General features: G+C 51.3%; 8 protein-coding genes across 8 annotated transcripts; 5 read left to right on the forward strand and 3 right to left on the reverse strand.

Annotated features, from left to right (window-relative positions):
* Positions 1-4,786: 4,786 nt before the first annotated feature.
* On the forward strand, positions 4,787-6,968 carry J3458_022217 (uncharacterized protein). Its single transcript, XM_066123005.1, has 3 exons — positions 4,787-5,200; positions 5,287-6,510; positions 6,568-6,968. Exons 1-3 carry the CDS (start codon positions 4,798-4,800, stop codon positions 6,777-6,779), a joined length of 1,839 nt encoding a protein of 612 aa, XP_065972227.1. The 5' UTR covers positions 4,787-4,797; the 3' UTR covers positions 6,780-6,968.
* A 926-nt stretch (positions 6,969-7,894) lies between these two features.
* On the reverse strand, positions 7,895-8,935 carry J3458_022218 (uncharacterized protein; the record flags this gene model as incomplete). The annotated part of the gene is made up of 2 exons (XM_007811025.2): positions 7,895-8,481; positions 8,549-8,935. The coding sequence occupies 2 exons, from the start codon at positions 8,933-8,935 to the stop codon at positions 7,933-7,935; spliced, it is 936 nt and encodes a 311-aa protein (XP_007809216.2). The 3' UTR covers positions 7,895-7,932.
* A 539-nt stretch (positions 8,936-9,474) lies between these two features.
* J3458_022219 (uncharacterized protein) lies at positions 9,475-13,068 on the forward strand (the record flags this gene model as incomplete). The annotated part of the gene is made up of 1 exon (XM_007817749.2): positions 9,475-13,068. The coding sequence occupies one exon, from the start codon at positions 9,475-9,477 to the stop codon at positions 13,066-13,068; it is 3,594 nt and encodes a 1,197-aa protein (XP_007815940.2).
* J3458_022220 (uncharacterized protein) lies at positions 12,984-15,213 on the reverse strand. Its single transcript, XM_066123006.1, has 5 exons — positions 15,115-15,213; positions 14,863-15,040; positions 14,599-14,795; positions 13,487-14,497; positions 12,984-13,386 (listed from the first exon to the last, which is right to left on the reverse strand). Exons 1-5 carry the CDS (start codon positions 15,181-15,183, stop codon positions 13,264-13,266), a joined length of 1,578 nt encoding a protein of 525 aa, XP_065972228.1. The 5' UTR covers positions 15,184-15,213; the 3' UTR covers positions 12,984-13,263.
* Positions 15,214-15,809: 596 nt separating this feature from the next.
* J3458_022221 (uncharacterized protein) lies at positions 15,810-18,315 on the forward strand. Its single transcript, XM_007817751.2, has 4 exons — positions 15,810-16,471; positions 16,537-16,583; positions 16,646-17,533; positions 17,600-18,315. The coding sequence occupies exons 1-4, from the start codon at positions 16,118-16,120 to the stop codon at positions 17,640-17,642; spliced, it is 1,332 nt and encodes a 443-aa protein (XP_007815942.2). The 5' UTR covers positions 15,810-16,117; the 3' UTR covers positions 17,643-18,315.
* Positions 18,316-18,447: 132 nt separating this feature from the next.
* On the forward strand, positions 18,448-20,549 carry J3458_022222 (uncharacterized protein; the record flags this gene model as incomplete). The annotated part of the gene is made up of 2 exons (XM_007817752.2): positions 18,448-18,807; positions 18,919-20,549. 2 exons carry the CDS (start codon positions 18,448-18,450, stop codon positions 19,192-19,194), a joined length of 636 nt encoding a protein of 211 aa, XP_007815943.1. The 3' UTR covers positions 19,195-20,549.
* Positions 20,550-20,995: 446 nt separating this feature from the next.
* J3458_022223 (uncharacterized protein) lies at positions 20,996-22,219 on the forward strand (the record flags this gene model as incomplete). Its single annotated transcript, XM_007817753.2, has 2 exons — positions 20,996-21,338; positions 21,444-22,219. The coding sequence occupies 2 exons, from the start codon at positions 20,996-20,998 to the stop codon at positions 22,217-22,219; spliced, it is 1,119 nt and encodes a 372-aa protein (XP_007815944.2).
* Positions 21,085-26,398, reverse strand: J3458_022224 (uncharacterized protein). The gene is made up of 5 exons (XM_066123007.1): positions 25,292-26,398; positions 25,103-25,230; positions 24,952-25,016; positions 23,313-24,882; positions 21,085-23,258 (listed from the first exon to the last, which is right to left on the reverse strand). The coding sequence occupies exons 1-5, from the start codon at positions 25,490-25,492 to the stop codon at positions 22,466-22,468; spliced, it is 2,757 nt and encodes a 918-aa protein (XP_065972229.1). The 5' UTR covers positions 25,493-26,398; the 3' UTR covers positions 21,085-22,465.
* Positions 26,399-26,673: the final 275 nt, after the last annotated feature.

Consider the following 26,673-nt stretch of genomic DNA (forward strand, 5'->3'; position numbering starts at 1 on the left):
GGGTTTTCCTACTTAAATTACATGTAAAAGTACTAGAATAGCTTATAATAGCTCTAGGGTACTCAAATAAATAAATAAATAAATAAATAAGTAAAATATAGTTATAATATTATTTATTAAAGTTAAATTATTAGCTTTTACACATATAATTAAAGAGATTATCGTAATATTTAAGCTTTTTTAATAGCTAAACCTTTAATTAAATTATTTAAAGCCTATAATATAATATAATAATTTAGCTTACCTTAATAGCTATTAATAGCTTTAATAGCTAACTATTAACCTAATTAAAGAGGTGTATTAATGCTAAAGGCCCCTTTTAATAGAAAAAGGCTATTATTTATTAGAGACTTTAAAAAGCCCTAAAACGCTTTAAATAGCTACCTTTTAATTATACGAAAAGCTTTAAAAAAAAGCTCGTATTACTATTATATTAAAGCTAGACCTTTAATAGCTAAATATTATAAAAACCCTTAAATTACTAACTTTTTAGGTAACCTATTAAATAACCTTAATATTTATAAATAAGAACCTATTTTCCGTACCTAAATAGCTTTAATTAAGGACAATTCCACTCTTTAATTTGCTTTTATAGCTGCTAACGTAATACGTTTAAACAAGCAGCGAGCTGGGCTCTTAAGGCTCGAAATCGTTTCTTTGCCTGCAAGGACTGTATGGGAGGAACGTATCTCCCGCTCACGGCCCCAGAACTCCTGGACAGGGAGAAAACATACGGTGATAAGTTGGCTGAACTGAAACAGATGAAAGCAGAGGATAATCCGAATAGGGTCTTCAAGCATACTGTACCGGCTTTAATCTAGACGAGCAGTCACAGACGGAATTACAAGGTTCTGGCCGTGGTTAAAATAAAGGAATAAACTATCCAAGGCTACTAAACCCCCGTTAAACTACGTTCTACACGATCTAGAAAGGCTTGCGGGGCCTAGGCGCCGTTCCAGAAGGCAGCTACAAGCTATTTACCACGGATAAGGTAAAGTAGGCGGTGGCACATGTAGAATTTCTGTCGTAATAGTCCGGGATCGAGAATTATGAGCCGGCGTATTTGTGGCCGCTTAATTGTCAGAAAGATCTGCTCAACTTACGTCTGCAAAGAGCCGGGACGGAGCATAGACCGCGGTTCAATGGATTTTCCACTCTTCTTCGGCGACGACAATAGATCAAGTCCTCTACTTGGTCTGATGACGAGTGGTAGACTTAGGACTTAGTAGCAACCAAGAACGTTGTCAAATGTCGGTATTTCCATATCCGTCTGAGTTGTCACATAGGTGTATAGAAGTGATTGACCAATGCTACCCCAAGTCCAGTCAACAAGCATAGTCTCTCCCCGCAGACAAAGGTAAACATGGTCAGAACTTAGATGATCCACGTCCATTTTGGGAGTACTTACATTACTAACACTATGTATCACCACTAAGCTTGTAACCCTCAAAACAACAATGTAGGTAGCTTCTAAAGCATATCCATTGTATCTAAGGTTGCCTTCTCACTCGTAACAGCGCCGCCACAACTGGCGCTAAATCTAGTACACCTATAGTTCGCTCTGGACTCTTTCACCCCAACTCCTCGGGCAATCTCTCCTCTGTGAACCATTTGAGCTTTTACGCGGTCCTTGGGCGCTTTCCAGGTCTGCATAGAGGGCATGCTAGGAGCAGATGGTGCTTGACCTGACCATTTTTTATTATTCATAGCGACAGGCCAGTCTGCCCCAACCCTTATACTTCACGTTGGCTTGGTATTGTATATGGCGCGGATAATGCCTTTATACGGGCGCGACTTTTCGCGCGAGAGACAGCGACAAGGTAAACTGTTTCACTATCATCTTTGACCATCATCCAGAAGGGCAGATACCTGTGCGGGAACCACGGCGATATTCTTCTCTGTAGGCGTCACACCATTGCGTGTTGGGGAGGCAATTTGCTGTATGATACCGGGTGCATTAAGGTCCTCAAGGTTAAAGGTATTTTTACTCCAGGCAAGCATAAACGCACTCGCAGGCTCCTTGCTATACAAGGGGCCTAAATTTAGGCCTTGGGCCATAGCATTGCCAAGCTGCTGTGCCGTGAGGTTTTGGCCGTCATGTGGTCTGATTGGTTAGCTTTGCTAGAGTATTTTTCACGTTATACGATTTGGAACGTACAGGTAGCCATGATTAGTTAGTGGGTTTAACATTGGGGGGGGGGGGGGGGGACTGCGAGAATCATCTGGGGCTGGAACTTGCCATGGTCTTATGCTCTGTTTTGTAGCGACAGCCAAGGCAGCGAGATTAATGAGGACGAATGTGTAGAGCATGGTTGTAGGAAGTTTCTTTTCATTACACCAAGCAACATGAGAGATTGCTATCAATTTACTGGAGTGGCTAGAGTTGCTTTATATAATCCCTTTCGCAATAAGTTTTGTGAGAACCTCCAAAACACCAAGTCCGTTGACCCTAAGGACTCCGATACACATTCCAAGTACCTCGCTCTCTCCCCGAGGAAAATGTTAGAAACAGACAGATTACGCACAAAATTTAACTTAAATACTACCTGAAAAATCAAAGGTTGGATCACTGTTCGATATCTAGTCGGCGCCCACGTAATTGCTGCGGAAGGTACCTACTTGGCGCTGAATGTGTTGGCAATAATACCGACTGTGGCACGACCACCTCCTTCAGTGGCCATTCTGACGAAGTTGCCATCTCGCACGAGCCGGATGGAAAAAGCTAGGCGTGGACAGGTAAAAGAAAAAAAAAAAGTTGCACTCTTGATGTAGTCTATCTGTGGCCTGGCTCAACCCGTGTACGTAAACGAAATGTGCACGAGAGTGCGTGAGCTTGTCATGCCGTGTGCCGCCCGACGCGTTTGGGGCTATCGGGATCACAAGGGTATCAGGCCTGCACATTATATAGCCTGGAGTACTGTACTGTACACACATTTTGGTGACGGTCTATGTATATGCATTGGCACACTCGCTGTCTTATCGTTAGTTGACATACTTGCTTGAACGCCTCAAATCGGTCCAAGGAGCTCTGTATTTTGTAATGACTGCGGTAGCGTAAAGATTCTGGTAAATCTCCACTTTTCTCTTCCTGAAATTAGGACCTAAGAGTCAAGACTGACAACCGGTCGGACTTCGCAGCTTCTATCTCGAGTAATTCCAGCTGCAGGGGGTGGAATTACGCCTGGCTGTCTCCCTCAGCATGCATAGGTATGATGCCTCCTACATCGCCACCCAGACTTTGTGACTTCAAGACTAGCATTATATCTGCCGTGCTACTGGAAACTTAGCCTGTCAAGGAGATATTCAAAAACATTTGTGAGGAAATCGACCATGATGGGGATGGTGATGGAGTTGGAAGGGCTGCGGCGGGCAATAACGTATAGTCAACCGGCAAGATTGGCCGTTATAATATAATTTTAGCGTATATACCTGGCGGCTGTGGTGACATCTAGCCTGAAACAAACCTTCGGAAGCATCAAGCATGTATACTTGCTGGGATCTGCGGAGCACTCTCCAAAAATGATACCGAGAATACCACCAGGCGTGATATTATGCTCGGAAAGCAGACGATCTAATACGGTTTTGGGCTGCAGTATCTAGATGGATTTGAGAGTAGAGGCAAACTAGAGGACAGTTTTGGCAAGCGAGCGCCCGAAATCCGAGCGTCCGAAATCCGAGCGTCCGAAACCCGAGCGTTTGCGGCGAATCCGGAGTCCGCGCGGCGGGGCCTGAAGTACATCCAAATATCTCATACCAAGCCTGATTTCAAGAACGCTATCAACCCTCGTGCGCTTAAGGACAATCTCTTCTCCAAATTACTGGAACATGCACCACGATCGTGAGACTTGTGAGTGTAGCAGTAGCGACCAAATTTGCGAGGCTGCAAGGAACTGCTCTTGCAGAGGAACTCCAGTGTGATGTCGATAGATTGGAACGTCACGGGAAGCTCAAACAGAACCCGACATGTAATTTGGCTCGATTGCGTCTGGCGATGAAAGTTTTGAAGTCTGTAAGGACCGCGATAGACTTGCCACGAAAGACAATGCAATTGATTCTTAGAAAGATGGCGCAGGCATATGTCCTATGTGGTAGTTGATGGCGTTTGTGATAGCTCCCGGCTCGATGATGGTTTCTTCAGCTTGAAATGCTTGGTAAGATCTTTGGGAGATCGGCCCGAGTAAAGTGGGTGAGCTCGGATATTGCGCCGAGTCCCAAGGCATTCCCGGACTATGGTTTCAGCCCCTGTATTTACTAGTGAGGCCTTTTGATATTGTAGTAGACGATTATCCTCAAAGATCCTGTGGAGCAAGTACAAAGCTTGGCATATTGAGCGATTTTTGGATTTCCATAGATAACAGACTGTGGGTCTCGGTATCTACCCGTCGACACTTTCCTATCGCAGTTAATCTCTATTATGCGAGAAGCTAGAAATGAGAATTAATTCGATGGAAGATTGCGGGACTTCTGACAATCCTTTAGTCAGGTGGAGGCGAGGATCCCACACACTGGCTCAGTCCCTGATTCTGCCCAATCCTGCAATTTAATGAAGTCTGGAATTTGTAGGCTGAGTTGACGCGCCGATCATCCGGGAAAACGTACCAGTTTAGCTAGCTCCTACCGGCATGCTGGGACAAGTGGAAAACTGCCGGCTCGTTGAGACTTTTTCATGCAATTACGTCTGACATTTCGTGTTAATGGCATGATAGTCTCCACCGCTAAGTCTCGACATAAGAGGAGTCAAAGTCATTGTGGTATTAGTACAAGATGGAAATAACAATCTTGGGGATATAAAACCGCATGAGAGAAGCAGCAGTGCTTTTCTTCCAACCAATGTATCCAATACAGTCTTTTACTATGCTTCGTCAACTCGTTCTTCTCAGTACTTTGACGGCCACCTTGGCCTGTCCCACTCACCAGATCAAAACCACTTCCAAATACGACTACATCATTATTGGTGGTGGTACTAGCGGTCTGGTCGTTGCTAACCGCTTGTCGGAAGATTCTAATGTCTCCGTGCTCGTGATTGAGGCAGGTAACTCGGTGCTCAATAACCCCAATGTCACCAACGTCGGTGGCTATGGACTAGCGTTCGGCACGGATATCGACTGGCAATACAAAAGCGTCAACCAGACCTATGGGGGCAATAGAGAGTTAGTTTATCGTGCCGGTAAAGCCGTGGCTGGAACTAGTGCTATTAACGGTACTAACCCCCCCCTTTTCTTTTTTTTTTCCCTTTAAACGGTTTCTTTAAGATGGCATAAAAGTCAATCTAATCTTATCATCAAGGAATGGCCTACACCAGAGCCGAAGATGTCCAGATTGATGCATGGCAGACCATCGGCAACGAGGGCTGGACATGGAAGAAACTGCTGCCTTACTATCTGCAGAGTGAGAATTTGACCATTCCCAGCCAGAACCAGGTCTCCAAGGGCGCATCCTATAATCCCTCCCTTCATGGTACGTTTGGCCCTCTGGATGTTGGTTTCTATGATATCCCCGACAATGACTTCACCGGGATTCTCAATGCCACCATTAATGGACTGGGCATCCCCTGGGTTGAGGATGTCAATGGCGGGAAGATGCGCGGTTTCAACATCTTTCCTTCCACTATCAATGTGGCGGCCAACGTGCGTGAAGATGCCGCCCGCGCATACTACTGGCCTGTTGCCTCCCGCGACAATCTGCATCTTCTGGTGGACACCTTTGTCAACCGCATTGTCTGGCAGGACAAGGCTGACAATAGTGGCCATGTCACCGCGTCCGGAGTCGAGGTTACTTTGGCAAACGGAACGACGTCGGTCATGTCTGCCAACCGGGAGGTCATTGTCTCGGCCGGAGCCCTCAAGTCTCCAGGGATTCTCGAGTTGTCCGGTATTGGTGGTGCCACCCTCCTTGAGAAGCACAAAATTCCTGTCCAGGTAAATCTTCCCACCGTGGGCGAGAACCTCCAGGATCAAACCAATGCCGAGTCGGGCGCTGCTGTCAAGGCCAGCATGACTAGCGGGATGCACGTCGTGTACCCCAACGTGTACGACATCTACGGCAACCAGACCGAATCCCTGGCCCTGTCTATACAAAAGAAAATTAAGGATTATGCCAAAGTCACTGCCGAGGTCAGCAACGGCGTCATGAAGGCTTCAGATCTAGAGGAGCTGTTTCAGGTCCAGCACGACCTTATTTTCAAGCAGCGTACCCCCATCGCCGAGATCCTCTACGGCGCTGAAGGGGGTAACGCTGTCTTCTCCGAGTATTGGACTCTTCTTCCCTTCTCTCGCGGTAATGTGCACATCTCCTCAGCTGACCCTAAGGCGATGCCCATTATTAACCCCAACTTCTTCATGTTGGACTGGGATATGGACAGCATGGTTGCGCTGGCCAAGTACATTCGTGCCTCGTTTAGTGCTGGACCCCTTGGGAAGCTCGTCGAGCGTGTGACTATTCCCGACCCTGCCGTTATCGGAAATAATGCCTCTGATGCTTCATGGAAAGCGTGGCTATTGGACGGGCACTGTAAGTTTCCCGACCAAGAAAAAAAGTCATGGCTATAGCTAAACCTTCCGTTGATAGACCGCTCAAACTTCCACCCCGTGGGAACTGCTGCCATGATGCCCCGTGAGAAGGGGGGTGTTGTTGATAACAGGCTGAAGGTGTACGGCACCTCTAACGTCCGTGTGGTTGATGCTTCCATTCTTCCTTATCAAGTCTGCGGTCACTTGACAAGCACCCTATATGCCGTAGCTGAGCTTACTGCTGAGTTAATTAAGCACGACTCTACTTGATTCTAGAAAAAATTATGAGCGATTTTGCGCTACTATTGGATCTTTCTTATCTAGACAAGGAGCCTGCTATAGTGTGATAGCAATTATATTTATATATCTGATTATTAGTCTCCGTTTGTTCCGCCTTATCCCTCTCAAATTAACTTTTATTACCCTTTGGGGATGTACATAGTTGCCTGGTTATTGATGACCCCCCATATCTAGCAAGTCGGTCTGATGACAGTCTCGTTCCCGATATGTCTTCCCATGGATAATCCATTCTGCAACTGTACGCTAGTCTAACCACTCCAACCTCCTGATGGTTGCTAAATTCTTCTCATCTAGAATTAAGTCAAGAAATTAACCGGTTAGACTTCCTGAAGCAAGCTTATGCCTGTCGTCGATGTGCACATGGATAACTGAACATGCGCGGTGGTGTATTCGCACGCCGACGACTCCCCGACTGTATGTCTATTAAGTTTTAAGTCTATTGCTGTGGACATATGTCTATAGAGTCAAGCCTGCCCTTTTGTAGGAGGATAATTTCTAAATCAACACGATTCCGCAGTACACGTGCGAAATCTACCCAGCCAGAATCCTCGCGGACGTTAACGCTTGACCTATAACTCGCCTCCTAGTGTAAAACAACGTCGGTTGTTGCATGCAGATGTAGATATCGATACGGCGAGATCTGCCTGGCTGGTTAATCTTGTTGGATAGATAATATACACCAGACAGTAATGGCGTAAAAATTGCCGTTCTTGATGGCCAGCCTTCAAGCGGTGCACCGGGCACAGCTCCTTGGTGATTTTTCTTTCTTTTCAAAACTATAACTTGTGGTTGTAAGCGACCAGGCGGAAGGACTGGAGATGCGAATCAGGTCCGGGTTCAGGCTCTTCATAAAATATGGCACTTGATCTCGAAGCCATGTCTGTTCCGCTATGCGAAGATGATTCTTGGCAACCTCCAGATGAGAGCTGATAAACGGAGAAACTTGGCTGTTGGCCGTAGGAGCTGCCTGTCGAGCAAGCTGGGCAGCGTCAGCGACCTGTTGAAGTAATGTCCGTCATGTTGATCACAAAAAGCATGTACCTAGTTGGTTCATTGGCCTCAATTACAGGTCCAGCAACGAACGCCTGTCGTTGAACAGGGTAACATTGTCCAGTCTCCGAATCTACAAAACGCCCAGTCCCTTCTCCATTTCATCTCGAATCGCCTTCAAGATACCATCGACTCGCGCCGCTCCATAGAACGCCTCATTGTAACACGCACTAAACACCATCTGTCCCCTCCAAGTCCAGAGGTAGACCTGGAAATCACCCGTCAACATGGTCGAGCTAACCCAATACTTGGTAAGCTCCCAATATCCATAACGAGGACTGATAAAATCATCAACGACACCCATACTTGAGAGGTATCGCGTGCTGGTTGGGGGTACCTGGCCGGCCGCAAGCATTTGCTTATACATGGCCATACCGGGGACGAGACAGCTGACATCATCGTGTGCGAAAGTAAACGGCTTTTTATAATCCTTTTGAAGGCATTGAGAAATTTTGTCAAAGTTGCTTTCCTTGCCGAGATCGACCGCAAATGGAAGCGCTGTTTGAAGACTGCCAATGGAGTGCTGGTGGGCGCGGAAAGGCTCTGGAAACCAACGTCGTAGATCAATAGTGGTGAATTGAGTGTATGTTGTGCCCGCTTCACCTTTTTCTTTTTGAATTCTCTATTGTAACATGATTAGTGTTGATACTTCTTTGTACCGTTCTTGAGTTAGATCAAAGGACACATACCTGGACTGCTATGGCCAAGGCAGCGTGCCAAGCTGTGGTAACAGTTAAGCCCTTAATCCTGCAAGCATCAACAACCCTGTGCGAATCTTTCTCGCTTAAAGACAGCTCTCTGTGAACTGGCCGACCAGGTGTGCGTCTCAAGTCCACTTCGGGTAGTCTAACTGGCTTGTCTTGCACGAAACGCTTAAACAAATCTCGCGCATCCTCGATATTCTCCTGCGATGGACTTTGCGAAAACTTGAGCCACTCTTCCAGCGGTCTTGCAAGATTTGGACTGCTGGTGCAAGTACTGCCGTTAGTCTGTTCATCTTTTGGCTGCTTGGACAGGCTCTTGAAGAGGGCATCGAAAAGATACAACATGCCGCGGCCGTCCAAGAGGGCATGCATTGCCTGTATCGCAAGTTCGTTTGTGTCACGCAAGAAGTGAAGTGTGATGAGTTAGAGAAGAGTTGATCAGCTGTAATACCGTCGTGGACTTCAAACGAGCTCTGCAGCCACTCCTCCACCGATGCATCGTCGTCGGGCCCAACCACCAAGCGTTGATTGACCGGGTCAACCGTGGCGGGAATGCTAAAGAAGTCATGGCGTATGTCCTTCCATGCTTGTTTCAATGCCTCTACTACGTCCACAAAACCCTTTCCACGGTACGCAACGGAGACGCCAGATCCAATCATCCAGTGGACTGGCGTTTGGCAATTCAATGGACAGGATCCCAAATCTTTGTACGGTTCTCGGTTGACCCGCGCATATGGAATACAGATTTGCGCATCAATACCCTCTGCAAGCCGCGTGAATTTCGACCAAGGAATCAAGAAGATGAGCATTTCCCGCATCTAACAGTTGGCCAAACCCTCTCCTTTGCCGCGGCCGCCCGTGTACCACGTCAGCGCCCCCCCGACCTGACGAGACAAGAGTATGTCGACACCATGGTCAGTGTTGTCATGGCCGTGTTCGGTCTGTCGCACACCTTTGACACCAAGGTCGGCGACAGCTTCGTCCACGGCGTCAGCGGCGGCGAGCGCAAGAGAGTCAGCATTGCCGAAATGTTCCTCTCCAGAGCCCGCGTGGGAGCATGGGACAACAGCACTCGGGGCCTTGACGCGGCGACGGCACTTCAGTTCATCAAGTCCCTGCGGCTGTCGGCCGATCTGGGCCGAGCCTGTCACGCTGTTGCCGCGTACCAATCCTCGCAGTCCATGTACGGCCTCTTCGACAAGGTCGCCGTCTTGTACGAGGGCCGCGAGATCTTCTTTGGCCCATGCGGCGACGCGGTTGCGTACTTTGAAGACATGGGCTGGCATCGCGACTCCAGACAAGTCGCATCAGACTTTCTGACGGGCATCACGAGCCCGGGCGAACGCACACCGCGGCCAGGCATGGAGGGCAAGGTGCCTCGCACGGCGGCAGAGTTTGCGGAATACTGGAGGCGCAGCAAGGAGGCTGCAAAGCTCAAGGCCGACATGGAAGCGTATGAGCGCGCGCACCCGCTCGACGGCAAGGCCGGGCAAAGGTTTCAAGAGAGCCACGAGAAGCAGCAGGCCAGACACACGCGGGCCTCGAGTCCATATCTGCTCTCTCTCCCGATGCAGATTCGCCTGTGTCTGCGCCGAGCGTCCCAGCGCATGCGAAACGACATGCCGACTACCATGTCCACCGTCATTGTCCAGCTCGTCTTGTCCTTCATCATCGGGTCCATCTTCTACAACTCGCCCAACACCAGCGACGCCTTCTTCCAGAAAGGAGCCGTCCTCTTCTTTGCCGTCCTCATCAACGCCCTCATCACCATCAACGAGATCATGCAGCTCTATAGCCAGAGGCCAATCGTCGAAAAGCAGGCCAGATATGCCTTTGTGCACCCATTCACCGAGGCCCTGGCAAGCTCCATCATAGACTTGCCGATAAAGTTTCTGCGCTGCTCCCTGTTTAGCGTCGTGCTCTATTTTCTCGTGGGCTTGCGCGCGGAGCCTGGGCCGTTCTTCGTCTTTTATCTCTTCCCCATCACGACCGTCCTGGTCATGTCTGGGATCTTCCGCTCCGCGGCGGCGGCTACAAGAACAGTCGGCCAAGCCATGGGAGTCGCCGGCATCCTGATACTTGCCCTAGTGGTATACAGTGGTTTCATGATACCTCAGTCGTATATGCACCCCTGGTTCGCGTGGATTCGTTGGATCAACCCCATCTTTTACGCCTTTGAAGCTCTCCTTAGCAACGAATTCCACGGACGCGAGTTTGGCTGCGCCCAGCTTGTTCCGCCTTACGGAACTGGGAACTCGTTCACATGTGCTGCCGTCGGCGCGGTGCCTGGCCAACGGTCGATTGCTGGCGATGCATTTCTAAGGGCAAACTATGGTTATCAATACTCTCACTTGTGGCGGAACTATGGGATTCTGGTTGCCTTCCTTGTCTTCTTCCACGTTACATATCTGACCGCCACCGAGTTCAACAAGGGGAGACCCTCCAAGGCCGAGGCTCTAGTCTTTCGCCCCGGGCATGCGCCAAAGCGTCTTTATCATGGCGATGTTGAGGCACCAGAAAAAGACCGCGCGTCTGTTTTCCCGACTCCCGGCGACGACAAGATGGGTCACTTGCCTCGACATGGAGACGTTCTCACATGGAGAGCGCTCAACTATGACATTCCCGTTAAAGAGGGCACACGCCGACTACTGAACGATGTCAGTGGATGGGTCAAACCAGGGACACTAACTGCGCTCATGGGAGTATCTGGCGCCGGTAAAACCACGCTCCTGGATGTTCTTGCGCAGAGGGTTTCCATCGGAGTCGTATCCGGTGATATCCTGGTCAATGGCCAAGTGACTACTTCTGGGTTTCCGAGACGAGCTGGCTACGTCCAGCAGCAAGACCTTCACCTTGGCACAACTACAGTCCGAGAAGCGCTGCGCTTCAGTGCTGTGCTGCGCCAGCCTCGATCCGTGTCCAAGGCAGACAAGTACCAGTACGTCGAGGAAGTGATTCAAATGCTGGGCATGCATGAGTTTGCGGAAGCAGTGGTCGGTTCTCCCGGCGAGGGACTCAACGTGGAACAGAGGAAGCTGCTGAGCATTGGGGTGGAACTTGCGGCGAAGCCCTCCCTGCTCATCTTTCTCGATGAACCGACCAGCGGCCTTGATTCTCAGAGCTCCTGGACCATCTGCGCGTTTCTGCGGCGGTTAGCCGATCACGGACAGGCAGTGCTGGCTACAATCCACCAGCCCAGCGCTCTGTTGTTCCAAACATTCGACCGCCTCTTGTTCTTGGCACAAGGAGGCAAGACTGTATATTTTGGAGACTTGGGGCTCAAGTCCAGCACTCTGATTGATTACTTTTCTCGTGCGGGGGTAAGACGATGCGGCGAGCGAGAGAATCCTGCCGAATATATACTGGAAATGGTATCCGGGAGGGACGACACTGGCATTGACTGGGCAGAGCAATGGAGCAAAAGCCCGGAGCACAGCGAGGTGCTTGAAGAATTAGAGGCTCTAAACAGGCAGCAGGTCGTCTCTCGCGCCGCGAGTACAACAGATCAGGATGTATCCCACGAGTTTGCCCAGCCCTTGCACGCCCAGTTTGTCCACGTCGCTGGTCGTGCGTTTAGGCAATACTTTCGACAGCCAGAATACATCTTCACCAAGTTCGCCCTGGGTATCGCCTCGGGCCTGTTCATAGGATTCTCCTTCTGGAAGGCCGACCGCACCCAGCAAGGGTTTCAAAACGCCCTGTTTGGCGTCTTCCTGCTGGCAACCATCTTCCCGACCCTGGTCAACCAGATCATGCCCAAATTCGTGGCCCAGCGCGCCCTGTACGAAGTCCGCGAGCGCCCGTCGAGGGTCTACTCGTGGAAAGTCTTCATTCTGTCCCAGATGCTCGTCGAAGTGCCCTGGCAGGTCCTCCTGGGCATCTGCGCATGGGCATGCTTCTACTTTCCCGTGTTCGGCACCGGCGGCACATCAGACACCCTGGGCTTGATCCTCCTCTTTGTCGTTCAGTTCTACATGTATGCGGCCACGATTGCGCAGATGGTGGTGGCCGCGATTCCGGACCCGGCGCTGGGAGCCATGCTGGCAGTGCTCATGTTCGGCATGTCCTTCATCTTCAACGGCGTCATGCAGCCGCCCGATGCTCTGCCAGGCTTCTGGATCTTCATGTGGCGCGTCTCCCCCTTTACGTACTATGTGAGCGGCCTCGCCGGCGCGGCGCTTCACGCACGCAGCGTCGTGTGCTCCGAGGGCGAGATGAGCGTATTCGATCCGCCCCCTGGGCAGTCGTGTGGTGCGTACCTGGCCGTGTTCCTGGAGAAGGCTCCCGGCACGCTCTACAACCCCGACGCGACTTCTGGATGCGAGTACTGCGCTCTCTCCTCTGCGGATCAGTACCTGGCGGCTCGCCGGATCTACTGGGATGAGCGGTGGCGCAATTACGGCATATTCTGGTGCTACCTGGTGTTCAACGTCTTCGGCACGGCAACGCTGTACTACCTGTTCCGCGTGAGGACGTGGAAGAGTCGCAAGGTAGCAAGGCCGTAGGTGGATTTCTCAAAAATCAGCGAGGGATTGATGTTTATCATTCATGGACTCTGTAACCTTTTTGTGTATACTAGTATCCGCCTGTGGATGGCGGGTGGCCAATTTTTCCTGCTGTGGGATACATGCATTCATGAAACTGCTCGCTTTGCAAGGCGAGACCTCTGGCACGTTCATCATTATCTCCGTCGTTGATGATTAGGCAACCGTCCTTTCTGAAACCTGCACCCACATGTCTGTTATGTGAAGCAACCCGAGGCAATTCTGCAGTGTCCACGGCCGGGTCGGGTCAACTACCGCCATGTCAAAGTTGCGAAACGTCTAGACTTCAGAGTTAGCCCAGCATGTCTCTTTTTTTTTCACATCTCACACAACAGGTCCACCCGCCCCCTTTCTTTCTTTCTTTCTTTGGTGCACTCACCTCGAATATCAACTTTCCAATTTCAACCTGAGCGACCCTCTTCCCGAGGCATTGGAACTTGCCATGTCCGAAAATGAGCTCGTTGGTGGCCGTCATGACGCGTAATTTAGCCTCATCTGCCTCGAACCAACGCTCTGGCCGGAAAGCGTCCGCATCGTCGCCGTAGATTTCCTTGTCGCGGTGCATGGCGTATGCCGAGTAGCCAATAGACACGCCGCCAGGCAAGAAGGCCTCTGTTCCATCACTGCTGCTAATGGTCACCATGTCACCGGTCGCCGGGACGTCGCGAGAAAAGATGTTGGTGACGGGAGGGTGAACGCGGAGGGCCTCCCGCACAACAGCCTGCAGGTAGGGAAGCTGCTTCGCCTGCGCGGCAGATATGAGACGGTCTCCAGGCGCGGGCGCCCGGCCGTCACGCACGGCTTCGTCAATCTCACGCTGCAGCCTGGCGTAGACGCGCGGATTGGTCATGATGTGAAGCAGCGTCGCCCGAATAGCCGTGGCCGTGGTGTCGGACCCTGCGATGATCTGCTCCAGAGCCTCGGTCCTCAACTCGTCGCCAGACAGGCCGTGTCGGATAAACGACGCCAGCATGTCGGACCGCTTGTCTGTCGGGTTGGCGGCGCGCTGGTCCACGTACCGGAAACACGTGGCCATCATCTTGCCAAACCCGTTGTTGTCCTTGGGCGAAGGGGCGATGAATTTCCCGATGACGGGCGAGTGGGCGAGCCAGCTGAACCCCATGGCCAAGGCTGTGTTACCAACGGTGAGACCTTCGGCGCTGGACTTGAGATAGTCGTCGATGTCGTGGTCGGCTTGGAGCATGCCAAAGGCCGTGCCGAGCCCGACCTTGCTGATGACGTCGAGGGTCAAGAATTGGATTTTTGTGGCTAGATCCATGTGCGGTGCATTATCTGTGGAGGAGACATATTTACTACGGATAAGATGTATGAGTTGGCTTAGACATTCGTCTATGGAGGCTTCGAGATCAAGGTTCTCTCTGCCAGAGTACTGTCGCAGGCCGTCGTCAGTGGGATTAAACTCAATGCGCCCCTGCCCCAGGGCTCTCTTGTCTTGGGTGACGTGTGGATGAAGGGGATATATCGACATACGCCGGGGGCCATTTGCTTTCTCCTCCGGTCGTGCTTTTCGTTGTCAGTCTCACTAAAGACATTATCGCGGCGGTACTCGATGCGGCATGCGTTGTAGTACCACGGCGAGCGTCGGTACCCCGGAGTGTTGTTTACGTGTGTCCAAACCTCGGGAGATGAGGTGATGAGGACATTCGGAGCTACCCTCGCAATGGGGCCTGATGATGTCCCAAGTCACCAAGGTTAACAATTTGGCAGCAGCTGGATGGATGTGTTGCTACTGACCGTATTTCCTGTTCACATCAGCATACCACCTGTGGCAGTCCCCGCGAAGCATGGCTCGGCTGTGAGGAATATTGCTAAGACCTGTCCATGGCGGGCCCGCAAATCTTCTGAGCTTTAAAAATTGCCATGTCAGTCTCAGAATATACAGGCCGATGAGGCCCAGCGCCAGCGATGTCAGCTGCATCACGACAAAATCAGCACACGGACTGACAGATGTGGAATGCGATGCCGAAAGCGAAAAAAGTCACTAACCACTCCATGCTCATACAATATCCTCGCCGCGGATTTGGAATTGTGGCCATGACCTCGCCCCAGGACCATATAATCAGTGGCCCCGAAGGCGTGGAATCGAATGGCCTCCCTGTCGGACACGACATGGGTTGATGCAGCAGTGTATTACGGTCCAACCACGACTTGGCCCTTTTCAGACATTGCGTGTTGCCATTGGTAGCCAGTGGCAGCATGGTTTCTGCATGGTGGACTCGCGGAGCCCCCTTGCCTCCTGGGGGGGTCCGATTCACAAGGCCCTTTGTTTCCCACCCGGACCACGAGGCCGCTGCAACCTCGCTGCAAGAGGAAACCGACGATGGGCTGAACAGTTGGGCGGGAATGGTGGCAACATACCGATGCAGCGCCGCAAACCTTGGCTCGGTTTGGAAGCTAGTTTGGACTGACGTGTCGGTGAATCGGTGATAGCTCCGCGCCAAGGAAATTCCTTTGCTCTTCAACAACAAAGTGAAATCCGGTTTAGCTTTCCCTTAGCGGCACCACAGTTCCCTCCTATTGGTTGACTGAGAGTATCAGTGATTCGATAGGTGCGCACTCCACTTAATTTGTCGTCATTGGCTGCACGGCGTCGTGGTGTTCCGAAAGTCGATTCTTGCCCCACCTTGGACATTCGTGGACTTTGCTGACTGCAACCTCATGCAGACTTCCGCATTGTACATAACAAACTTTACCCGAGACATTGATTTATGACAGACGGACGGAAACGCCACAAGTCTACGGAGTAGCTGACGCCCACAACCAATCTCGGCTCATGGCCGCCGCCGTTTCCACATCAAGAGCCGTTACTTTTCAATGGCCTGATGCTGGTCGGATGTAATAATACTGCTGGGGCACACTCAAGAAATCGAAAAGGTGCAATGTTTGGTCTGGAACACTTGGCACGGGAGACACAAGACACGAGGACGCACCAGCTTGCGTATCCATCGGCGAGGGACTGATTGGGCAATCCGAGTTAAATCCCCCATCAATGCTCGACTGTTTTATCATTTGCACCACCCATCATTGTCTTGACTACCTTTTTGCTTGCGACCTTGAGCAAAGCAAAAGACTATTGACGCCTGACCTCAACCGCTTCTCCACGACTCTGTTCAAATGGGCATTCTCACCAGAGTTGTCTTATCATGCGCTTCTCGGAAGCCATAGAGCAAAACCCCCGTTCTTCGACTTCGTTGTAGACCACGAAGCGACCGAAATCATGTCTAGCCCCAAGATGCCAGATAAGGCGAGGCAGTCTCCGTCGCCCAAGCCTCTCTCACCTGCGAGCGACCCTGCGCCTCCCGTGCTCACCGACGACCGCCCTAGGAATACGCAAATCCCGTTTGTACGAAGTTACCCGTACCAGTTCGGTTGCCAATGACGAAAAACTGACTCTTGATCAACCTGTAGAGATGGACTGACGACGATACCGACTCGGCGCTGGGCGACGAGGGCAGGTACGAAACGGGCTGCATTATTCATTGGCAAACCAAGTCAATTTTCTAACTGAATCGAAAAGTATTCTGTCATCGACTGTTTCCCTAAACGAAAGCATCTACAACTACCGCAACCTCCATGGTCGCACGTACCAGAACTCCAGCACCACCGAATACTGGGGTCCAAATGATGACACACAAAACCTAGGGCTTGACATTGCCCACCACTTCATTACCCTGCTCCTGGGCGACCGACTCTTCGAGGCGCCAATCCCCGAGAGACCAACCAAAATCCTCGACGTTGGCACCGGAACGGGCATCTGGGCCATCGACATGGCCGACGCCTACCCGTCCTCTGAGATCATCGGCACAGACATCAGCCCCATCCAACCAGTGTGGGTGCCTCAAAATCTCACCTTTGAGATCGAAGACGCACAGCTCGACTGGACCTTCAGCCCCTCCACCTTTGACTTTATCCACATGCGCGCCTTATACGGAAGTATCAGTGACTGGCCGCGGCTCTACCGGCAGGCGTACACGGCCCTCAAACCCGGCGGGTGGCTAGAAGATTTTGAATTCACCATCACCCTTCACAGCGACTTGCCCGAAATCAGAGACGACCCTGATCACATCTTCAAGCGGTGGGGCACCGTCTTCATGGAGGCGGGTGACCGGATGGGCAGGAGCTTGCGAATCGGCATGAACGGCCGCATAACACGATACATGCGCGAAGCGGGATTCGAGAACATCACCCAAAAGTATTACCAGGTGCCGGTAGGCGGATGGAGTACCGACCATACCTACAAACAGATTGGACTGTACAATCTGACCTTTATGGAAGACAGCCTGGAGGGGTTCGCGTTGTTCCTCTTGAGAGAGATCATGGGCTGGGAGTACGCGCGCGTCCAGGTCTTCTTGGCCGAGATGCGAAGTGCGCTGCGGAATACTAAGAGCCGGCCTTACTATCTTGTGTAAGCATGCCTGCTTTATTCGAACTCGTTTTTCCTGACAAGCTCAGTATGCTAATGTGCTTATAGGACGAATGCGTTTGCGCAGAAACCAGAGACTGCTACGGGCTAGAGGCGGTCCATAATCCATAATGTAGCTGTGATACCCTCGCGGGCGTACAAGTGTGTTTAGGCGTTTTTATATTGCAAACATGGTACGACTTTACATCATTTTTCAACCGTCTTGGTGTCTTACTTTGAAAGCCCAACGCCTTGGCCGGCTGTAAGCCCTTCTCATTGTCACCCTTTCTCGACACCCGCCATATCGAGCACCACTTCCTCTATTTGATTTGACTACTCGGTCCTTTGTAAGCAAATAACTCACAGAGCCCTGGGTGTGCAAGCAGCGAAGTACAGTGCGTCAGTCCTTTTGTAGACACCCTAGACCGGTGTCAACTCATCTACTGTCAAGGTGTTGTAAAATCAAGACTTGCTCGACTGATGGATGACCTGGGCGCGTCTTGCCATATTGAATCAGGTACCATGCTATAACTGAGCACTGGTTCAAGCTATGTCATATGTGTGATTTCTTACGCCGTAGTCCCAATCTACTAGACACGTGGTGATGCTTTCGACGGTCCCAGTCCTCTCGGCCATCTCGCTTGCAACTGGGGATATGCAACAGCATGGCTGGTCTCAACAGGATCTGGCACCGAGCGCTTCTCTCCAAGTCCTGTGCACCACCTGACAAAACCACCATATCTGCGGCGCGTACATATACTTTAGAATAAAACTATAATTTCCACAAGAGACGTGTAAATCTACGGGTATTTTTCCATTCCGTCGGCATCACATCCTTGCGCCGGGAGGAGGGACCGCAACCAGCCCGGCGATCGGGGGTTCCACAACCCACTGCTGACGGCGCCGGGAGCACCGACATGTCGACGTCTCTTCTTACCACAAAACCCCAGCCCCAGCCCAAGGCAGCGCCCGCCCGACCAAAGCCCTCGGAAATGAACTGGCTCAGATCCCGTCCGGACACAAGCTGGATCCCCGCCGGCCCGGCGTCGTCGTTCCCGAATCTAGGCGAAGACGCCGCCAGCCTCATCCAGCCGCGGCTCTGCGACGCCCAGCTCACGCCGGGGTGCAAAATTTTCCACGTTCCCAAAGACCAGCCGTCGCAGGCGTCCGAGATACACGTCTGCCCCGAGAGTCTAGAGTCGCCCGTTGCGGGAGACGAGCTGAGAGATCAAGTTCTGGTGTTTCGGTACCGAGGGAAATTCCACGCAGTAGACCATGTGAGTTTTTTTAGTTTTTTTTCCGCTACAGACCCCCTTTTTTGTTTTCTCCTTTTCACAGACCAAAGATGTTGCTGGCTAATGAGGGCGGGGGGGGGGGGAAACGTGCAGCGTTGCCCGCACCAGTCTTATCCTCTATCGAATGGGAGCCCGTTCGACATTGAGGATTTCGGAGTTGTCCTTAGTGCTGGGCTGTCTTGTCCGAAACACGGCTGGTCGTTTGACCTGTTTACTGGCATGGCGGACCGCGCCGCTTACAAGCTTGCTGTTTGGGAGGTTCAGTTACGCGACAAGGATGGGGTCAAGGTCGTGGATCGCAGAGGAGACGATGATGTGGACGCTCGGGATAGGACGGTATGGGTGAGACGGAAGCCTAGAATGGGCTGAGCGGGTCGCCACGGGGGCATCAGCTTTGAACTCATCTCGATTGCTGTTCACGACTGAGATCGTATCTGGAGTATCGACGGGCAGTCTTGGTATGGTTGGGAGCAAAGGAACTGGTGCCGCCCTGAAAGCTGGTCTTGCATCCTTGTTGCAATGGACTCGACCCGAGGCAGAGAACAGCTACTGTTTGTGATCTTGGACACGATGCAGACCCGAGCTTCGAATCGCTCTCTAGGGAGCGGAGCTCTTTTTGCTACGGAACAAAGTACGGCCTTCAGACATGTACAATGGCTACGATTCGAACGCTGTTCTATCGAGCTTCAATGGCCCGCCACACAACGCAGTTATGTCATTGACTGGAGTCGGGGTTTGTATTCCTTTCATGGCCGGAACAAACCCATTGTTAGCATATAAGCATGGACTGCCGCACATGCCCTGACTTGGGGACCGTGGCAATCTATATCTCTGAAGGATAGGACATAAAAATAGGAACATAGACGTGATGCTGGAGAGGGCGCATGGCGGCCAATGCAACCAGATCCTAGCTTAGAACATGTGCCACACGATGTTCTCGAACGTTGCGCTCGTGGAACATCACAATGTCAGCTGTGAATGGAGAGTACTTGTGTGAATACTATGTGATTACAGTATGGTTCTCATTGGGGTGTTCGTCTCGTGGAATTGCGCGTCAAGGCCGGGAGCCGTGTTGAATCAGACTCTAGCCGCCGTGGCCGCAACCGTCCATCTAGATGAACCACTGATCAGCTTAGGCTGCTTCAATGGTTGCACATGACCAATCGGGTATAATCTTGTTCAGACATGCCGATTTCCTCCCACAGCCAGGCGGTTGATGGCCCGTAGTGTGTGACAATGCACACAACCAAAGCCATCGACTACAATCATGGCTGATAGGTTTACCAGAGATGCACGTTTCATCACTACCAATGCGGACAATGCACAAAAAACATGTCCCGTTGCGATCGTCATCACAGTGTACTTACCAGCTTGAGAAAACATGTCAACAGCTATGCATAACAGCTATTCAGACCCGATTCAATGGAAATAAAGAGAGTGGTTTGCGATGATCCGGGCGGACAGATTTGTTCGAAACCGCAGCATCCAGAGAGCGAGACGCACGGAAAAAGCTACCCAGCAATTGTTCTAGGTGGACAATCGAAGGCTGTCGTACAATATGTCACTTGCATCAGGTCATCACCGCATCATGGTAGCCGCACGAGGGGCCCTCGTGATGATGGTTTTAGGCAAGGTTAAACGGTTGTTCTTGACCACGGCTCGAAATCGTCAGCAGCGTCGGGGTTGAACAAAGTCAGTGCAAACTGCGATTTGTTTGCGAGTAGTGGTCTTGTTTGTTTAGAAACGAAAAAAAAAAAAAGGATAAGAAAGGACTATTCGTGCAGTTCCCCACCAGTGGGAAATATTATTCACAAGAACGGCATCATGTGACTTGTCGCGTGTCGCCGAACAGGCCATCTCAAATTGGCTAAAGGAACTACTTGCGCCCGATTTGGAATACGGAGCAACTTCACTAGCGGCTGTTGCATCTGCATCATTTACACTGCTCGAAGCGAGGAAACCTTCACTGCGATGGATGCCAAAATGGCTGTTTTTGGGCTAAACCGTATGACGAACTCCTTGCATAAAGTTCAGCCTTCAGACGTACGTATATATATAGGGTCTCGGCCATTCATTCACAGCCTGAGTGAACTTGACAACCTCAACAAAAAAGGCTGAACCTCTCCATCTAGTACGGTGTACTTCCAGGCAAAATCCGCCCTGATCCACAATGCTGGCCAGGGCCCCGCTTTTATCGGACATCTGCTCTCAGGGCGCGAGCCTCCACCTGGGCGCTCCATATTCTCCGTCCTCCACCACCGGCTGCATCACCATCCCACACTCCTTGTTACAAAATACTTCGGCCAGCGTAGCAGCAGTCGCAAACCTCGTCGCCCTCGCAGCCCAACAAGCTATGTCCGACGACTCACCGCACAAACGAAAGCGCTCGCTAGGCGATACCGGTGACCGCGACCGCGACCGCGACCAGAAGAAGATGCATCTCGGGGATAGCCGGTTGGGTATTGAGGACCTGCACCTGGACGTCGGGGAGAAATACCTTCTTTGCAGAACACGTACGTGACCCTTGCCCTTGCCCTCTGCCCGTCTTCATGGTTCAAGGCTTCTGTCGGTGTCGGTATTTCTCTGGGAGAATGGTCCTGTTGATAATCTTGATGCAGCACATCCTGAGCCTCTGACCAGGATAGCCCAAGACCTGTACGAGATGTGCGGCCTCACCAGCCTTGCCGCCGAAGTAGCGCGAGAAAAGCCCAACGGGGAGAAGAACGCTTTACGGAAAACATACAAGGGTCACATAAAACGATTAGGGGTAGCCGGTCATTTCGACGTTCAGAAGAAGAAGGAAGACGCGCCTTCAGGATTCATGGCGATCCTCCAAGTCCCCGAGCTGGAGTGGAATGTTCATCAAGTCAAAGGTCGCGAAATTACCGACGGGTTATCCGCGACGACGCTCTCGAATCTTGGCCGTGCCATGAACATGTCCAAAGGATCCATACCCAAGGCGGTCTGGGACTCGTCGGTACTGGGAGACTTAGCACCGTCCAGTGGCAATGCGTCAAAACCAATCTCTGCGAAGCCATCAGCACCGGGCACGCCACTAGCTTCAACACCCAACACTATAGGCCGACCAAAACCTCCGATTCTAGCTGGGCAGGATCCCAACCGACCTCGGAGGAATGTCAAGAAGCGATCATATGGCGACAGCAGTTTCGAAGGCTATGGCGAAGGATACCCCGATGACGACGGAGGTATGGATACCGGATACTCTACGGGAGAAGGCGAGGGCGGTCAAAAGCGTCGGAAGAAAGTAGGTTATGACAGCACAAATGGAAATGAGTCACTATCGTCTGACATGGCCTTGAAGAACACGGCAGCTTCGCCACCTAATGCTCTCATGCGTCAACAAAGTTACGGCCCGGGTATGGTCGGTGCTTGAGAGACACTAATGTACACTTGTATATAACTAAACCATAAAGGAGAGATTATCCATGATCCAAATACACCAATAAGAAACAGAAACGCTATGCCTGGTTGTCCTTCAACTCCGTCATCTCACATTGTCTCATTCCGAATATTGCGTCCAATATTATGTGTTGCCATTGACAGGGCATCAAGTGCTCATGCTGAAACACAAGGACGTAATGAAGCAGACATCTCAACACCTTGAAGGGAATTCTACGCACTATCGGCCGGTTGTGGACAGATCTGGTTGCTCGCTACCATAGTTCCCATTCTCAACTGACGGGTAGGCACCGCCGCTCATTTCGGCCCAGCTCCAATCCAACGTCGCTGGAAGACCGAACAAGTCTTGTGGGAGCAGGGGTTGCGCAAAAGGCCGAGCCGTCAGTGGTATAGGAGGCGGGGACACACCGATGGCACCAAAGGCATTCATGTTGTTGTATGAGTCAAAGTCTCCATTTTGAGGAGGTTGCAACTCCTGCTGCCAGCTTGTTGAGCCACCAGAGGGAGATTGACTATTCATCGACATGACTGCTGAAGGATCAAACGAACCTCTTCTGTCTGCTGGACTGGTTGATGCGAGACTTGCCAGCGCATCTCTGGAGGCAGAAGAAACGGAGAGATTGCGTGGCATTGGCGTGGATATTGTCGCGGTGGTAGGCCTGGGCGTTTCTGAGGATGCTGTCTCGCCCGGTGTAGTCTGTACAGATGGCTTGCTGGAAGTATTTGTTGCAGTGCTGTTTTTCGATCCCGAGTCTACGTTCTTGCGCTTTCGCCTAGAAGATTGCTCCTTTTCTGCCCTTTCAATCACCACTTTGGAAATACGTACGAATTCGGAGCATATGCCGAGCATGCGGTGCACGCCTCCTTGTTCAGCCTCCTGGCCCAACATCGACAAGAATGTAACAACAAGGTCCATCAACTTCGTATCGGACTTGGCACGAGGGTCAAGGGGATTTTGAAGAATGTTGCTAAACAAGGTCATGAGTGCTGACACGGGAAAATAAAGAATGAGCCTAGTCATGTATTGTTAGCCCTGTGTATATCCCGTCATGGAGACTACGACTTACCAAACGCATGAAAAGTCACCTTGCGGGACATATTTCAGCAGAGAGATAGAGGCTCGAGCGGCTGCTGTGCACAGTTGAGCAGAAGAGAAAACCCTTGGATTCAGCGGCCTCGAATTCAAGCCTTGAATGGCATAGTTTGACAGTCTGCTTGTCCAATAACCATGGTGAATTGACATACGATGAATAGTCGTCAAACAATTGTAGTATGTGAAATGAAGCATGACAACATGCAATATCAATGGTGTATGGGACGCCTTTATCTCATGTTCCGGTCGGAAGTCAACGGGAATTCTGTCTTTCCATTCTTCCAGTTCCTGGTCCAGTTCACCGATGGTATTTAAAAGCTCTCCATCGGATTGTTTCGTTGCCTTTGTCGAGTACAGCCGCTTGTAAACATTGCTTTCAATGACAGTAAATTCACAAATGACACGGAAGAGGTTCATTTTGCCCTTTCCGTCCGCCAGAGGGATGTTTCCAATGTTGTCGGCGGGGTTAGCGTCCGGTAGCTCCACATTCATATCGTCATCATCTTGTGCAGCTGGCCGTCCAGATCGAAGGCATAGGTCCTTGTCTAGCATGTATGCAATCCAAAACACTCTCTTTCGTTGTTCGATTTCGATGGGGTTTAAGTTGAATCCCGTTCCACGTTTATGAAGTCCGATACTGTGCGAAAGCCTAATGGCGGCAGCAATCAAGAGAGAGGTCGGCTGAGGATTCGGTGTTCCTTGCATGAACAACGCCATGCCGAGTAGAGCCTGCACACTTAGTAAATCGGTGTTCCGCATAGTTAGCTCTGAAAACACTGCCATGGCGTTTTTCAGATACGCCCAAGCTTTCTCATCCTCCTCCTGCGGCACCAGGTTGCTCATGACCCGTAGGCGATGCGCGATGGCTAGTGCACAATTCAAGCTTGCCCACCATCCGGAGCCTTCATACGGATCAGACGAGTATTGTCTCTCAACTAAATGCATGAAAGTCGGTTGGTGGAATAGGGGAAACATGCAGTTGAAGTTCTCGAAATAGTCCTGTAGAAGGGACATTGCTTCATTTTTCGGCGGTAGCGGCCTGAATACCCGTCGCTGAAACAGGTCACCGAAAACTTCAGGCTTCCAATTTGTCCATTTGTGATCATCCACTGATACCTCAGATATCATCTTGGCAAATGAATCGTCCCCAGTACGCCCGTTGACCCACTGAATACCCTTTGGTGAGAAGATGGAAAAGCCCGAAGACGAGCCAATGTATCGGGTTTCGCCACATTGATTGGTAACAAGAGAACACATCATTTCTGAAAGGGCTTCAACCTCTTCTTCTCCGTCACCGGCTCTCTCATCCCCGGGCGTCATGGATTTGCGTTTCTCGTCCTTGTCCTTGTCCTTGTCCTTGTCCTTGGTGGGATCGGGCGATGTGAGAGCACTCTGAGGTGTTGAAGCTGTGCCATCCTGCCCTGACGTTGCCTGTGAAGGAGAAATGGGACTGGTTGCAACAGTCGAGGCCTGACGTGATTTCTCTGTCAATTTCTTCTCCAATGCGCCCAGGTCGGTACCGCTGTCATCCTCGCTCAGTAAGCCTTTTTTTATCATGGCTGTTAGTCACCACACCCGTCAAGACTCATTGTGGCATAGAAAAGTTGACGTACCTGAGAGTCGCAACAAATGCTCCATGCGGCCCAATCTATTCTCTAATCCTTCGATATATTTGGCTCTACGAGGATGTACACGTTAGCAGGTATCCGACAGCACGTTAAGCTAGCTTGAGAATGTGTCGACCATATGACGGGGGGAACCAACCCTTTGGGAGGACTTCGCTTCTTCTCCACTTGGGTGAAGACACAATCCGTCTTGTAATTGATGCAATGAGTGCAGGCAGGCAGCTTGCCGTCACACTTGATCTTCTTCTTCCTACACATGTCACAAGCCTTAAGACCCATGCAGCATTAGCTATCAGCTCGACAGGACTGCGCATGGATTTTCTCTCACCCTCGCAATTCTTCTTCTTTTGGCTTCGTTGGTATCTTCCATGAGGAGGTGGGTGTCGGGGAACATGTGTGCAGCCAGATCAGCCGGCATCTGAGGAGCGTTGGGTAAACCATCCGGGCCATATCCGCCAAATATCTGGGGCGGTTGGTTCATGATGGGCGGTGGTCCCATGCCGGGTATCTGAAAGTTCATGTGGTCCATGGCAACAGCAACAGTATGTATATGCGTCTGGAAGCAGGGGAGTATCGGCAGACTTGCTGGACGGAAGGGCAAAGCTCAGAGAGCCCGGTTTGGAGCGCATGCACGGAAGGAGCAAATTTGGCGCAAAATGGCGAGGCGAGCAATCGATCGTGGTGGCTTGAGCTTCCTGTGCGAATTTGTCGTTGCAGAACCTCTTGAGTGCGGGCCAGTTTCGGGGCCAGCGATGGCTTCTGCAGGTGCGCAGTGTAATCCAGCGCAGTGGGATTTTGATGTCAATTCAAGTCCAACAACGATGCGGAACTCGACGAGACGGAGAGAACTTGCTAATGGTGGCACAGGGCTAGGTGAGACGGTTTGGAGGGAAGGGGGAGGGCCAGTGGTTTGTATTGGTAATTGCTAAGGTAGACTGGAGAAGGCGTATTCGGATGCCGATCTAAAACAACCATCCGATGGCTCAACGCAGATGGTCTGAGTGGCCACGGGGATTTCAAGTGCTGGAAGTCTGGGACTGGCGGGGGGCACGGACCAGTGGAGTGGCCTGGTGGATAAGCACAGCGGCGGATAGGCGGGACAGACGCAATCAATGTGCACATGCAAGCACTGTGCAGTCAAGTCTGGTCAACGGGTGCCAGCACAGGCCGTGAATGAAGGGGTGTACAGGGCTAGCGCAAAAAAAGCCAGCGTCTGGCGGCTCAACCAACCGTCTTGTTCTAAATAAACCAGCACAGGCGGCAAGATTCCGGCTGGGGCCAAGAGTTCGTCGAAGTCGCAAACTAGTTCTAGTTGGCCGTGAAGGGCTTTGAATGTATGGGCGCAGGTTGGCTGGCGTATTGATGCCTTGCTCAGAGAGGAAATCGGAAGCTTGACATTGATGAGAAGAAACCAAAGGAAACTCTGGGATGGGAGGAGCAGCATCCGGATTGGCCGGCAACCAGACAGGCGCCCAGCAACTAGCAGGCACATGCAGGCAGCTAGCCCTGACACCTCTGGTTCGATGCTACTTGAGATACCGGGAGACTTGACAACGGCTCCCTTTGGACCTTGGGACTTTTGTCACCGAGCATTGTATACATTGACTTGAAAGCAATGTCTATGTCGAGGCAGCCAGCCCATCTCGCCTCTTCCAGCCAAGCCGCACCGCTCTTAGACGGCATCTTGCGGACATGATCGGAGGGATTGAC

This window comes from Metarhizium acridum (genome assembly GCF_019434415.1).
Source record: "Metarhizium acridum strain ARSEF 324 chromosome Unknown scaffold_587, whole genome shotgun sequence".
Taxonomy (NCBI): domain Eukaryota; kingdom Fungi; phylum Ascomycota; class Sordariomycetes; order Hypocreales; family Clavicipitaceae; genus Metarhizium; species Metarhizium acridum.

What these genes read in the sequence shown, in the direction of transcription:
- J3458_022217 (XM_066123005.1), top strand. Translation starts at nt 4,798, where the DNA reads ATGAGAGAAGCAGCAGTGCTTTTCTTCCAACCAATGTATCCAATACAG. An exon ending in TGGAACTAGTGCTATTAACG is followed by an intron (nt 5,201 to 5,286) that starts GTACTAACCCCC and finishes CTTATCATCAAG; the next exon opens with GAATGGCCTACACCAGAGCC. An exon ending in GTGGCTATTGGACGGGCACT is followed by an intron (nt 6,511 to 6,567) that starts GTAAGTTTCCCG and finishes TTCCGTTGATAG; the next exon opens with ACCGCTCAAACTTCCACCCC.
- J3458_022221 (XM_007817751.2), top strand. Translation starts at nt 16,118, where the DNA reads ATGCTCGACTGTTTTATCATTTGCACCACCCATCATTGTCTTGACTAC. An exon ending in GGAATACGCAAATCCCGTTT is followed by an intron (nt 16,472 to 16,536) that starts GTACGAAGTTAC and finishes ATCAACCTGTAG; the next exon opens with AGATGGACTGACGACGATAC. An exon ending in GCGCTGGGCGACGAGGGCAG is followed by an intron (nt 16,584 to 16,645) that starts GTACGAAACGGG and finishes TGAATCGAAAAG; the next exon opens with TATTCTGTCATCGACTGTTT.
- J3458_022220 (XM_066123006.1), bottom strand. Translation starts at nt 15,183, where the DNA reads ATGGTCCTGGGGCGAGGTCATGGCCACAATTCCAAATCCGCGGCGAGG. An exon ending in TATTGTATGAGCATGGAGTG is followed by an intron (nt 15,041 to 15,114) that starts GTTAGTGACTTT and finishes GTCGTGATGCAG; the next exon opens with CTGACATCGCTGGCGCTGGG. An exon ending in TTGGAAAGTTGATATTCGAG is followed by an intron (nt 13,387 to 13,486) that starts GTGAGTGCACCA and finishes TCTGAAGTCTAG; the next exon opens with ACGTTTCGCAACTTTGACAT.
- J3458_022224 (XM_066123007.1), bottom strand. Translation starts at nt 25,492, where the DNA reads ATGGACCACATGAACTTTCAGATACCCGGCATGGGACCACCGCCCATC. An exon ending in AAAGAAGAAGAATTGCGAGG is followed by an intron (nt 25,231 to 25,291) that starts GTGAGAGAAAAT and finishes ATGGGTCTTAAG; the next exon opens with GCTTGTGACATGTGTAGGAA. An exon ending in GCATTTGTTGCGACTCTCAG is followed by an intron (nt 24,883 to 24,951) that starts GTACGTCAACTT and finishes TGATAAAAAAAG; the next exon opens with GCTTACTGAGCGAGGATGAC.